This window comes from Suricata suricatta, chromosome 3, assembly GCF_006229205.1.
Source record: "Suricata suricatta isolate VVHF042 chromosome 3, meerkat_22Aug2017_6uvM2_HiC, whole genome shotgun sequence".
Classification (NCBI taxonomy): Eukaryota; Metazoa; Chordata; class Mammalia; order Carnivora; family Herpestidae; genus Suricata; species Suricata suricatta.
Window position 1 is genome coordinate 42,029,500 of NC_043702.1, and position 15,386 is coordinate 42,044,885.

General features: G+C 31.8%; 1 protein-coding gene across 3 annotated transcripts in view; it reads right to left on the minus strand.

Moving 5' to 3' along the window:
- The window catches only part of GLS (glutaminase), an 81,161-nt gene that overhangs the window by 53,828 nt on the left and 11,947 nt on the right, over positions 1–15,386 (minus strand). For all 3 annotated transcript variants that reach the window (XM_029934219.1, XM_029934220.1, XM_029934221.1), the window contains exons 2-6: positions 13,221–13,317; positions 12,740–12,861; positions 8,283–8,412; positions 7,491–7,570; positions 4,097–4,260 (exon numbers count right to left, since the gene is read on the minus strand). In XM_029934219.1, coding sequence (XP_029790079.1) covers positions 4,097–4,260; positions 7,491–7,570; positions 8,283–8,412; positions 12,740–12,861; positions 13,221–13,317 — 593 coding nt within the window. The remainder of the gene's footprint in view (positions 1–4,096; positions 4,261–7,490; positions 7,571–8,282; positions 8,413–12,739; positions 12,862–13,220; positions 13,318–15,386) is intronic.

The window sequence follows — 15,386 nt, forward strand, 5'->3', positions numbered from 1 at the left end:
CAAAATTGCCTGGGTGGCTCAGTCTGTTAAGCATCTGACTTTGGTTCAGGTCATGATCTCACGGTTCATGAGTTTGAGACTTGCAATGGGCTCTCCACTGACAGTGCAGAACCTGCTTGGGATTCTCTCTCTGCCCCCCCCCCCCCAATGTGCTCAGGCTCTCTCTTCTCTCTTTCTCAAATAATAAAAATTAAAAACCAAAATGAATTGTGGTGATGGCTGCACAACTCTGTGAATATACTAAAAGCCACTGAATTGTACACTGTAAATGGGTGAATTATCTGGCATATAAAGTACTTCCCAATATAGTTGTTATAATTTTCGTTAATTTAAAAAAGACAGACAAAAAATTAGGTAACTTACAGTTTACCAATTTCCCTCAATGTAAGATCAACAATGTGATTCAGTTGCTATGCTTTAAACACTCTACATTTTGGGTTACCCATGATGATGATTAGTTCCAAATGTTAAAATTTAGTGTAATAGCAGAGTATTTACAATCAAGATTTCCCAAATTCCAAATCTTGCTAAGAGACATTTGCTTTGTCTTGAGATCACACAAAATGAGAATAATTACTGTAAAAGAATAGTACTACATGGCAAGAAGGAGCTAGGAAAACAAGTATTTTCTAGTACTATTCATCTGAAAAAGGAAAAAAAAACCCAACATATAGACAGAAATCAGAATACAGAAATCAGGCTGTGCTAAATTAGTTCATACCTGTATTTGGGTAGACATTTATGTGTCTGTCCTTTCATGGTTTTTTCTGACATTATCATGTTTAGGCTCTGGGTCCTTAAGAGGCAGCTAACATGTGTGTCCCAAATGGTACCACATAAATGTGTGCACTTAGTATTTTCTAAATCATAAATTCCGCAAATACCACATAGGTTGCATTCAAGAAGATCTTTCAAAGAACACTAATGCATTTCATGGTATGACAGTGCAATTTTCAGATGTAAGCAACTGTTTTCTCTGCTTTTGGCTCAAAAGACAGATACCTCAGTATTTGGAAATACACCAGATGTTATAACACCAGCAATACTGCAGTCTGAAACCTCAGTCTAAAACCTATCACTGTGAATCTCCTTGTTTCCTTCTCCACTGTAGGGAGGAGGGAAGAGGTAAAAGGTTCAACTTAGAATTTTTAATTTAAAAATACTCATGACAACAGAAATAAAATTTAAGCTAATTAATAAAAGCTACCACCTGAAGTAACGGCATATATTAGCTTGGTATAATAACAAAATGGACATGTGTAGCATCTGAAATTGACGGGCACTTTTAATTAGAAGGCACAAAACTGTTTAATTTTAGTAAATATTTATTCTTTCCAAAGAAACAAAACATGCAGAAAGTTGTTTCATATTGTACCAGCAAAAGCTTTTTAAACTGTTAAGCAAATATGAACCTTACAAAGATGAAGCTCATAACTGAGGCTGTCAAAGGTTGCTAATGCATATAGTAAAGAACTAAAAAGTATTAATTTCACAGTTCAATATGAGTATTTATATTTTAAGTATTATACTGGAATTTTTAAGAACCATACAAAAATTAAAGTATATTCTATATATGGTTTAATCCCACAGCACCCACTTACCCAGCCACCCAAACTTTGTTCTTTGTATATACAATTCAGTCCTGTCTTTCTCATGTAAATTAATTCAATTCCTTTTCTTTCTCAAATCCTTTACAATATAAACTAACATATATATTTTGGCTTCTGTCAATTACACACTTATAAAAGTCTGTCTTTTTTCTCTATGTATTAGATGTTTGTAATTGTTTCCCATATCCTTTAGTATTAGCTAGATAAGTTACTCTAAGAACCAAAGTCGATTTACCCTCCAGAGCTGTTAATATAGGGTAAGTAGGCTATATATGTATTTGTTGATTAACCTAATTTGTACTATAAGAGAAAAAAAAGATTTTACTAGGAAATGGTTGTTTCCCAAATTGGTATCTCCATCGAGTAACTGATTTCCTCATTTATAAATAGTGACAGAAAGTATTAGCCAACTTTCCACCACAGGAATAAAACATTTTTATGCTGTAAAGCATTGTAAAACTACTGATCTTACAAGAGTACTACAGGGCACCTGTGTGGCTTAGTCAGTTAGGGGCCCAAGTCTTGATTTTGGCTCAGGTCATGATCCCAGGGTTGTGGGAACAGAGCCCTGTGCTTGGGATTCTCACCCTCTCCCTATGCCCCTCCCCCCACTCACACACTTTCTTTCTAAGATAAAAGAGTACTGTAATTTCTTTATTCATTATATTCATATTAATTTTACCTTACTACAATCTTATAAAGCTAGGACAATATAAATATATTTATTTTTTTTATTTTATAAGAATGCTAGATACACAGACCACAGTCATACACAGAGTGTATAATTTTACCATAAACCAACTCTTGAAGTTTTAAATATGAAAAAGATCTACAAGTTGTTTTTTGCTGGGGCTAGTTTGAAACCTAAACTCTAAAGCATAGAACCTATGCAGAACTTGGAAAGGAATGGTATAGTGAGGCCTTCATTTTCCCATTACTTCTAAGACTCCTGGTATTGCTCAAGTAGAGGTACTGGCTTGGAAAAAAGTCAAAGAATATCAAGGTAAAACCTCTTTTTAATCTTCATATTTCAATTATTATAAACCAGAGCTACATTCCTGAGTTCTTATCTTGATTTTCTTATAGATCACTATCAGTATACTATCATTTCTAAAATCATAAATGTACAGAGCAAAATATTTTACTATAATGTTAAGTTCACTTACTCCATGCCCATTTTTGTTTCTCAAATACTTCTTCACATTCAAAATCCTTTATCTTTTCACTTCTATTCTTAAATACCTCTCAAAATCAATCAATTCTATACTGACTTACATAGGAAAATATTAATTTTTCCTATAAAATGTTTAATCTTAACAGAAAAAAATATCAATTATTTCCATATTAAATCTGCATGGGTTTGACAAATAAGGTGCGTCTGCATATGATGTCCTTACTGAAATTGTTAGTTTATGATAATCTCCATAAAATCAAATGTAGCATCAAGACAGAAAGATTATGGTAAAATAGGTAAGAAAATGTAGTAGCTCCCAAAACAAATAGAAAAACACAAGAAAATATCATTATTTTAACTTCATTAAAAAACTTTTTCTCACAACCATTATTGCAACCCCAGAATTCCTTAAATTCTATTCTTTAATTCTGTCTTAACTTATCACAAGTGAGGAACCTAGTGGGGTGGGGCAGAGGCTCAATTAGTTAAGCCTCCGTCTCCTAATTTTGGTTCAGGTCATGATCTCACAGTTGGTGAGTTTGAGCCCCACGCTGGGCTCTGCGCTGACAGTATGGAATTTGCGTGGGATTCTGTCTCTTTCCCTTTCTCTGCTCCGCCTCCACTCACATGCTCTCTCTCTCTCTCAAAATAAATGAATAAACTTAAAAAAAAAAAAAAAGGAACTTAGCATTATGTCTGAAAGACTAAAATATAGAGACTAATATGTAGGCTGGTGTTTAGATTTAAAATCTCTGTCAGATCAAAAGTACTACCTTTGTTCTCCCACTTTGCTTTTGAATTCCCATTAAGTAGTAAGACTTGTTAGTTATCCAACTATTTAATGCAAGATGGTTCTTGCAAATATTAAATGTTATGAAAGAGAAAAAGCACAATTATTCATTAGTTCAACCAGGACCACCATAAAAACTTGCTATGTTGGAAGTTTTCAAATATATATAATATAGAAATGCAGAAAGAATATAATACAAACACCCTATAGTTAGCCTCAAGAATTACCAACATATAATTATAATCACTGAATTATTTTAGATCAAATCCCATATACTCTGAGATTTTACTAAAAGACATTCTCCTATAATTATGAAGTGAAAATCCTACTCCCTGCCCTCATCTTCGCCCTAGCCCAATTTCCAATGGTATGAGAAGCCTAAAAATACATTTTTAACAGGTTTATAGGTTTTACAGAAATTGCATGAGAAATGAAAAAATATATTAATACTTTTAATTTTTTCAAAAGAAATAAAAAACTTCTGAGATTTAAATAGGAAAATGAGGTGTTTCTTTTTCTTACCATCTTCATTTAAAAACAGTTTGTTGAATCTTAATCCACTTGGCTCTTTCCCAACATATCGATGCACATATTCTGTTCCAAGGTCATTAACAGCAATGGCATATTTCAAAGGTTTTACACAGGACTGAAGACAAAATGGAACTTTGGTATCTCCAATAGAATGCCTATTTAAAAGGAGATTTTAAAAACAGTATCAACTGGAAAGATATCTAAATAATTGGAGTTATTTTTTACATGTTAATTCTAATGTACAAAGGTTTTCCCATAATTCAGCCACAAGTTTACTTGGATATTAAAGAATAAATATAAATTTTAAGAATACTGCAAAATAGGCAAAAGTTTACAAGTACCAGGTAATAAAATGGTTAGGACTATATAATTACTAAATAATGTGAAAATTTTCCAGGGGGCAAGAGGGTATGGCTCTCCTTACTCCTACGGTATTCAATCACAAAAAATGAACTAGCCCTTTTAGAAATCAGTCACCACTTCTTCACTCACAGCTTTCATCATGATTACACCATGGCTATTAGTTTTTAAACAGAGATCAGTTTGGATTCAACACCATTCTCTGAAACCTTGCCTGTAAATGCCTCATCCATATCTACACACAATTCCAGCCCTGTTAAAAGAAATAGCACCCAGTTTTATAAAGTGTACTGAAGCTGGCATTAATGTCATCATTATCACCATTATCACTTCTAAACAACAGAAAAAGAAGGTTTTATATGTCACCAAACTGGGATGCATAGGAGTATAGAGTAGGTTAAAAAATGGAAGACCTCTGACTAACCCTGTTATAACGTTTAGTCACCGGGTATCCCAGATGCCCTGAACTCTGCCCCAACAAAGCCCCAGGCACTCATTCATTTAGAGTGAAATTCATTCACAGTGAAACTGGATACTATTAATAACCACTGCTGGGCAAAAAGGGATGAGAAGAGATATCAAAGGGCTAAGAAACATCAGAGGGCCACCTCTCTTCTAAGTGTATTATGGAAAATAAATACACATGTATAGGTAACAAAAGTATATAATATTTTCCTATCTTGTTTATGAATAATTTCTAATTCATAGTAGAAGCCCAACTTGACAATCATTCTAAAACCGGACAAAAGCCTATCTTATTACCTTTGGATTTAAAAAAAGGTATGTTTAGGGTGTCTGGGTTGCTCAGTCAGCTAAGCATCTGACTTTGGCTTAGGTCATGATCTCTCAAGGCTTGTGAGTTTAAGGCCTCTATCAGGCTCTGGGCTGATAGCTCAAAGTCTGGAGCCTTTTTCAGATCCTGTGTCCTTCTCTCTCTGCCCCTCCCCTACTCACTCTGTGTGTCTCTCTCTCAAAAGTTAATTAAAAAAAATTTTTTTTAATAAATAAAAATACATATGTTCTGGTCCAAAGTCAACTTTTACAATTTTCCACATAAGTAAACTGAAAGAATCATATCTACACACACAAAATCTTTAAGACGAGAAAAAACAGGGGTGCCTGGGTAGCTCAGTCAGCTAAGCATCCATCTCTCAATTTCAGCTCAGGTCATGATCTCTGGGTTGTAAGATCAAGTCCCTCATCAGACTCCACACTGAGCATGGAACCTGCTTAACATTCTCTCACCCTTCCCACTGCCCCTCCCATGCTCATGAACATGCATGAACACATGCTCTTTTGTGCTCGCTCTTCAAAAAAAAAAAAAGAAAAAAGAAAACTCATCTGCAAGTGCAAGCCTTATAATCATTTCCTCCAAACATAAAAATTCCCATCATCTGATAAACCATTTCCTCCAAATACAAATATATCACTCCCGACTAGAATTTGGTCCGTAAGCATAAAGCCATGTCTTCTCATGTATTTATGAGCACCCAACATTTAATTCAACACATAATGACTGTTTAGCACATCTTACAGGCCCAAATTAGGATAAAAACTTGTCACAATGGAGACAACAACAAACTAGAAGTTCAAAAACTTAGTCATTAGTTTTACCTCTTCCAATATTAGAAGAACTCAGGGCCTCAGATACCTTAAGAATGAATGGACTAAGCCATATGTCTTTTTACTGTAAATACTTGAGAAAGAAAATTAGTAAAAAATATTAGTAAATAAAAAATTTAATAACTGGAGGAAAAGCTATAATTGGGATATTAACTTAAAAAAGATGAGGAATTATAAGGCTAAATGATTTGTAGTTTTAACAAAATTTAGGAGAAAATTACATCTCTGATATAAATTCATCAAGCTATAAATCTTTAAGGGTTGCACACCTTATTTTTTGTAAGTTATATTTTAATTAAAAAAGCAGTAATAACGAGGCACCTGAGTGGCTCAATTAAGTGCCTGACTCTTGGTTTTGGCTCAGGTCATGATCTCACGGTTCCAGGTTCAAGCCCTGCATCTGGCTCTGTGCTCACAGTGCAGAGCCTGCCTGAGATTCTCTCTCTCCCTCTCTCTCTCTTCCCCTCCCCTACTCACTCTCTCTCTCAAAATAAATAAATAAACCTAAATTTTTTTAAAAAGGAAGTAATACTTAGTAAAAACTAAAACATAAATAAAACACAAAGATTATAACTCTGAGCTAAGTCTTCATATGAATTTTTAAAAAACTAATTTTTTATTTTGGCACAATTTTTTCAGACTTGACAAAATCAAATTATAACACAATTATAAATCCTAATGACTGATCCACAGCATAATAAAAAGTCATTCTTGAAAATATATACCAGAACTTTATCAATTTTTAAAGGGTCTCACATAATTCATTGATTTTAAAACCAAATCCCTCTCTCTGAAGTGCCTTCACCTCATTATCCTTTTTATAATTCTTTTATATCCTCATTTGTCAGTGGCTGTGCCTACAGCATGAACACTTCCCAAAGATCGCTTTCATGAACTTATGAGATTCTACAAGTTTGCAAATGTCTCTTGACTTTGCAAGTGATAGGCGAAAATAAACTATCATCATATTGTACAGTAATAACTATCATGCCACTTACATTAGGAGCATGAGAAACAAAGAGAACAAGCTGAGTGACTAATGTTAAGCTGAGAAATGTTAAGCTGAGAAATGGGAACAAATTTCATTTGTGGTCAGTTCATTAGTGAAGAATTTCATGTTTGACAAGTCTGCTTTTCCTAAGGAAACTGTAACTGCAGGTACCAATAAAGACTCAAATAACAAGACTACAATTGTAAAAAAGATGAAATGTCTCATAAAATTTAGTTTAAGACTATTTCAGTTAAGTCTTTAGAAATTAAATTAAAATCTAAACTTATGTTCTTGAATTCCTGTCATGTTATGGCTAATTTCCATCACAGAAGATGTTCCTTTCACCCTCATGCTCACTGTTATGCAAAATTTAAGGCTTAAAGTTGGTTCATGAATTTGAAATAAACTCACCTTTGTCCATCTACTGTACACACAGACACACCCCACAAATCAGGACTGAACTTGGCTAGCTGAGGAATATAATCCGCAACCTATACAAAATATCAGAAAAAAATAACAGAATACACGCAAATAATATTTCTTCTAACCAAAAATTTTACCTCAATTTAGCTAAGTTATTTTATAGTATTCAGTGCTTTGTGGTCTACCTTTTATAATATTCAAAAAAACTAAGAGCAGAAGAGACTTGAGGATTATAGGTGAGATTATCTGACTTCTCTGTCTCCATCATCCTATATGTTTTCCAATGTATTCTCTCTCCCTAGAAAAGCACAGTCTAAAAAAATAAACTAAGACTTGATTTTTTAAAAGGCAAATATATAGAATTTCTGTAATCAAAGTTATGATAGCAGGCTTTCAGTACAAACTTTCAACACAGATAAAAAAAAATAAAATAGCCCTTCATATTTTAGTTAGAGAATTTTTAAAACTAGAAACATTTAATGTCTGAGGACATCATATGTATAGATATTCTTAGTGCTACTTTTTTATTAAAGATTCATAGCCATTTCAATCATCTGAAAATGAAAAAGAATTCTTAATCTTAAGATTTCTTTGTAGCCCAAAGAACAAAGTTGAATATATAAAGTAACTTAAAAGAATTTAATCCAGTAGCTTCACTTAACTTAAATTTCTTAATTAGTAAAACACAAGAAAACTCTATAACTCTAATTTCTATACTTCAAGTTGAGCTGAATTTATTGAATAACAGGTTTAGGAAAATATTCACATCAAAAATGTTACCTTTCCTCCAGACTGCTTTTTAGCACTTTCAAATAACTCATCAATGTGAGAGGTAAAAGACATAAAGTCAGGAATGACAAACTTTCTTCTAAAGGCTTGTGTCAACAAAACAATGTTGCTTTGAACACATCTGTGGAATGTAAGAAAAAAATTAATTGACTGGGTGCCTTTCAAATACTAGTATACTTGGTGATAATAATATTAATTAGGAAAATATGTAAACAAGAATGAAATTCATCATTATATACAACAAACTAAAATCTATAAAAATTATACTTTCTAGATCATTTCCTTTTCTTTCCCTCAAGCAATCTTTCATGCAGTTGCTTGTAAGCTGTTGAACAAGTTAAATAAATTAGATTGCCTAAAAATTGTGTCAAAGATGAAAACAGCAGAGCATTCCACCAGATTAAATATCAAGAGCATCTAAAGACAAGATTCTTAAGCCTACAAGAGTTGATAAGCATTCAGCATGAATGCTCTCATTAACAAAAACTGGACTTCAGTATGTCACAGCTGAGATCCTGTTTATTTAACTAGTAAGTAGTTAGCAGTAACCTCAGATATACATCCCTTAGTTCCTATGTAACTATTAGTAGTATTTCACAAAAAAAATCCTGAAGTTTTTGTAATTTAACATATTTTCCCTGAATTAGTTTGAAAAACCTGTCTTTCTAAGCTAACAAATGGAGATATAGTCAATTTTGTTTAGTCAGACTAGAATACTTATTCAAATGGTTGTAAAAATATCATTTCAAATAAAATTATATATAAACTAGTAATTAAGTTTATATTATATGAATTAACAAAAATGTTAAATCATATTACTGTTCACTATATGATATGTAATACAATGTAAAATAAAAGGTCTCGTTGTTATAAACTATTTAAAAAGATGAGAGAAAATGACATAAGCCAGAAAATATATTAATATAACCTTAAAGAAGAGTTTTGTAAATAAGTTATAGCCAAACAGATACTGTAAGCTAATTTCCTTAAGAGACTCTCAGTAACTCACTAAGACAAAGTCAAACCACTAACTATGAGAAGTTATTTATATAACTGGATTCCTCACAGGTAAATAATATGCTAATATAGTTATTAGCAGCCTCTTTGACAGGAAAAAAAACTAAATTGTCAATTTAAAAAAAAGCAAGTTTCAAGTAATATTCATCTGTTGAACCCTGAAAACATCAACACTTTGAGAAAGATAATTTCCTCACTTTACAGGTAAGAAAACTGTACCTTCAAGTAAATAACTTTCACTCATTATAAATACAAAATGGAGAAATTTTTGTGTGTCAATACTTCAATTAAAATTGTTCTAAATGAATCATCAAATTAAAATTAAAAGCTAGATTTTACTTTTAATAGATTTAACTATTAATAAAAAATTCAGAGAATGTAGCTTTGTCAATAAAATTAAAACACTGACTTAAAATACTGATTTTCCAGTGATAAAAATGGAATTACAACATGAAAAAATTATTGTCCTAATTTCCATTACTAACCAATAGACATAGAAATAACTGGCATCTCAGAGACAACAGGCACTTCGATAAACTTTGATAAATTATTTTCTCATAGTTCCAATGTTAATCCAAAAATTAAGTGTGCCGATTTTATATTTAATGTTTTAAATAGCAGTTCAATTTGTACATGAGATTTATAAGATACATACACTAAAGAACATATTTCTCAGCAGAAAAAAGACAATTCCTGATCTTAAATCACTGTATCTGTATCAAACCTAAATAAATCCTCATTTTTCAACATGTTATACATGAAAAAATATGAGCACTGCTGAACAAACTTAAATTATTAACCTACTACTAACTATTCAACTATTTAAAATCAATCAGCACTTTTAAAAAGCAGCTTTATAATTAACAAAACTGTACAGTCAGTGAAAACTAGTTTGTTGTTTTCCCCCCTCTATCAGAAGGTGCTGGTAAAGCTGTGTTGACTGACTTCACCGATGAATTATTGTGGCCAGCAGGCAATCTTACCACTCAAAAGAGTGTCTATTACAAACTGATGAACGTTACAGGTAATAATGTTTTTCTTTGAAGTTATTTTATATAGTTCTCATGAATGGAACTTGAGAATTAGAAATCCTATATAAAATGAATTCTGCGGAGGAAAAGCTCACGGTTTTCAGCAAGTCACATCTTACTTATACTTTGTTTAGTTTGTTCATCTAAAAATTGGGAATAATCATCATCTTCGTGTTTACGATTAACTGTAAGTAACATGCTTTAGAAATTTTCTCACAATTTTTCATTAGTAAAATAACATAATGTGATTTTTTTTAAAGAAAATCAAACAATATACAAATGCAAAAGACTACCACTCATTTTCCTCTAAAAACAGAAAAGATCAAAAAATTCTGATCACACATAAAAATAATTCTAATATTTATATGGTTAAAAATGCATAAATAAATAATGCATTCATTTTCAACAAAATTTTCCACTTCCAGTTTTAAGGATTATTAGCATTACAAACAATTAATAATCTAGATGGGTACAGGCAGTCTCCAACTTTCAAACAGATTATGCTCCAAACAGTAAAAGAAAGTCATACATAATAGTTATTTCTCAGATTACCATCAAAGGCTAAATATATTAATCAACAATGTTTCTTAGGCGAAAATCAACACACTGACTTCAACCAAGCCTAGCTACCTTTATAAATTATTTCTCTAGGAAAATGAATTCCACTGTAACATCTCATTCCCACCTGCATGGAGATGAGATAATTTATTTAAGGCAACACTAAGCTATAAAACTTATTTGGAAAAAAAAGGAAGAAAGAACCTCTCTGGAGCAATCACCTTTAAGGTGACCTGAAAAGGTTAACAGAGGTTTTGAATCACTTCATTGTAGAGATGAAAACAGAAATCGCTATGCCTTCAGACTGAGACTTTTTTACTGCCTGCACATATATAGCACTAAGCATTTGTCAAATTGGGAACTGCCTATATTACAATCATCAATTAAAAAAAAAATCATCATTTAAAATAATTTTAAAGATTAGCATTTAAAATAATGGTAATTGTTATTCTTTAGTATAATCAGGACATAAAATTGTATGATGTTTCCTGCTTCGTAATCAGTATATTTAAGATACTTTTAATTTCATAGAAACACACCAACATGTTTATAAAGCACAAGAAATTTTAAACAGTACTAAAAAGGCATAAAATACTGCCTACATTTCAAATTCCAAAACAATCCTCATACTTATTATTAACAGATCTCTCTACCGTCTCTTTGACAACTTCATTCTTAGATATACCAAAATAACTTGTCAGAAGGCACCATAATCAAGAGTACTTTGCACAGTTTATGAACACTAAAAATATAATAATCTTTAATGCAAAGGCACAACTAACAAGAAATGACTTATTTTTTTTCCCCTCCACAAAGAAACATGTTTTGATGATTCAAAAAAAATTCCTAACACCAATTCCTAAAAGAGCGAACCTAAAATCTCTATAAGGTCAGCTGAGTTAACAGAATCAAGAACCTTGTAGTGAAAAGACAAGAATCCAAAACTGTCGGCAGTGCTTCATAGCATGCCAGGAAACTCTGAAGGACCTCAGTTAAATACTTATACCTTCAAGTGACTTAATACTCTAGGATATTTCCAGGAGATATCTAGATATCATCCAGCCCCCCAAAAAATATAAAAGAATATAAAAAATACATACATACATAAAACTAAACTTTCACGGTAGATGCTGGAATTCTTTGTATCTACCTCAACGTAAGCCTATGGTCTGGAGAAAGCCAATGTGTTACAGTAGTGTTTACAGTTTTATACTGGTTTTTACCTAACTCTTAGTAGTTTAAAATAATAGGCGAATACAGGAAAATCAAAATAAACATACTCATTCAACCAAATCAAGGCATTAATCTCCAAAATCTTCGGTTTTTAAATAATTTAAAGGCAATGAAAATAGTCAAAAGCCTATGTATTAATATGTCTGAAGAGAGGAGAGAAGCAGACAATGGGGATATGTGAATCTAAGGAATACATGTTGTCTGAAGCCTTCTCATTTTATGATGTCATTTAAATCACCTTGTAGGAAAGAAACAGAGATCACACTGAAAATGCCTATAAGACATGCATATGAATTAGAGATCGATTTAAGCTGTGACAAGACAAAGTGTGCTCTATTCAAACTGAATGGAATTTCCAGATAATTGGAAACTGCAACACCCATGGCTTCACGTCTGTAGAGCAATTTCAAAGAAAGTCTACTGTTAGCCCCTGTGTTTCATAGAACCTATGTGCACCACGTTCTTCAAACAATTGATGTTTATAAATCCCCCCTTGTTTTTTTCAGTTACACAGGAAGCACTGGCCTTCAAAGATGCAATTTTGTTTTAAAAGAAAAATCACCATATAGCATAGCAAATCACCATTAAAGGTTTGACAGAAATTTTTACTTTTTAAAAAGATCTTTGTCTAGCATGACACCATCTGATGTTGTTTGAAGAGTTAATCTTAACATATCCATACACTCTTTCAACCTGGGATCAGACGTTCGCAATCCTGTAGATTTGAGTGCCTGTTTTTAAAAAAATAAGAGTTTGTAAATACATAGTGCAAATAATGTATATGCTTATTCCAACTATAAGTTTTTATTCCTGGATATAAAAACTTCTACCCAGAACCTGAATATGTATATGGGCATTTAAGGATCACTATTACCCACTTTCTGGACAAATTTTTCATTGTTTCTTTCATTTTCTTTCACTGATTACCTTGAAATGAGCATGATGAAAATTTGAAAACATAATAAGAGAAACAGTGTCAGTCAGAATCTACATGTCAGATGATCTTTAAGACTACTTTCAATATTCCTGTATCCTGATTCAGTATTACTGATTTTCAAAAAGTTTAAAATAGAAGAATATAAAAACTTACTGTAATAAATTTATGAACAGGTATTTTCTCTTGTCCTTCTGCAATTGTATAGAACAGCAAATCTTCCAAGCTAGGTAACAGACCCTGTTTTATTTTACTAAAGGGGAAAAAAGAAAACAAAATTAATCCTTGTGTGAACATTCTAATAGACTTTAGGTATATCATTATTAAATAATCATTGAATCAGGCTACATCTGAGCTGATGTACTCATCAAGACTGTCCTGAGAAATGCTAATTTACCAAAAATCAAACTAAAACCACACTGAAAAAGTAAAAAGTGACTTATTAACAAATTCAGATATTTTTAATCTCAGGGTTTAAAATCTTGATTACCATTTCTAGTCCTGCTAATGCCTATCCATCTGTTCAGGTGATACCTTCCTGTATAGCCTAATGCAACCCCAGTCCTAATTATAGAGCTCAGCCAATGTCAGGTAAGAGTCAACACTCTGTTCTGTGTTTTTTAAATATGATGACTATATTTACATATTACTAGAATAGTAACCTGATTGTAAAATTTGGGGGAGACAGCAATTACAAACTGGACAATATGCATACCAGTTTTTTAATCCTAGCTATAAAACTTAACTAGCTGGGTCACCTTGGATAAATTAAAGAACCTTTCTAGGGTTCAGTTTCCTCATCTGAGAGGAGATAATAGTGTCTACCTCACAGAGGTGTTATGAGGATCAGCGGACTTGGTACATTCAATACTTTAGAATGATGACTGGCAGAGAATAAGGTGTCAACTGATGGTAGATGTAGTTAATATTTCTAAAGTGATCCTGACTTATATATACAAACCAAATGACATAAAATATCACAAAGATTGTTAGAATAAAAAAACTTTTAACATAAAAAGACACTAAAATCTTAATAAACTAGTGTAAGATGCTACAATTAACCAGACATTTAAAGAAAGGAATTTTTCCTATCCACTGAAAAGCTTTCAAGTAAGCAAATTATAATTTCAGAACTTAATTCAGAACAATTTTGGACTAGCCATAGGTTTCAAGGGAAAACTGTATACATTATTTTTGTAAAATAAACTGTCACAGAAACAGGTCTCTTTAAAATTGTTTTTGTACTATTAAAAAGTTTTCTAGATATTCTATCTAAATATTTCCTGGATTACCCAAAGATTACTTAACAGTCCTATACTTCAGTAAAACCATATGTATTTATTTCCTATTATAATTACTTTCCTATTATTAGTGGGTCCATATATTTCTATCTTAAAAGACAACAGAATATAGAGCTGATTCAAAGAATATGAACAGTTACATACACACATATAAAATTTCTCCTAAAAGAAACATTAATATTGGTATTAATATCATTTATACTTGCTTTCAAAGCTATTACACCAAATTTAGTTTTTAAAGTAACCTTAAAATGTATCAATTTCACACCAAAGTTTTAAAAAACTAACACATAGGATTACCACAATTTAATGACATATCCTGGAAACATAAACATATATACATGTATTATATATTATACATATATCTTATGTATATATAAAATGATATGGGGTTCAAATAGCTCAAGAAGCTTCCCAAGACTGCACAGTGGCAGAGATGGATTTAGAACCCATTTCTCTGAATCCAGAGTCCATATTATTCACCACCACAGTATACTGGCTCTCAAACTTAACTACCTAGTTATTATTTTCATAAGGTACAATTTTTCTAGGTCTTACTCTGATCCAAAATCATTAAACAGCATTCAACAATACTGATGACTTAATATTTAAAGAAAAATTGAGTCAGCCATCAAAAGACCAATGGAAAATAACAAACCAATTATTTACAGAAAATGGTTTGTCAAATAAACTTTAGATAGTGGTGGTTTGTCACTTAAAAAAACTGCAGAATAAGCTTTCTATGTATTTACCACACCAGTAAATGGTATTTGCTTTGCCTAAAAGCTAAGTAAATAACATAAAATATACACTTCTTTACCTTATGGTACAGAGCACAAAAAAATTTAAATGACCATGTTATTGTCACAGCTAGCAAAAAAAGTAAATATTTACTTGCTTTTGGACAAGAGACTAATTTTTATCCATTGAGGAGAGATTTAAGTCATCTCTAGAAAATATGCTCACAGACTAAATGGGTCAAAATTGATAAAAAAGAGAATCCTACCTATCTCAGCATTTA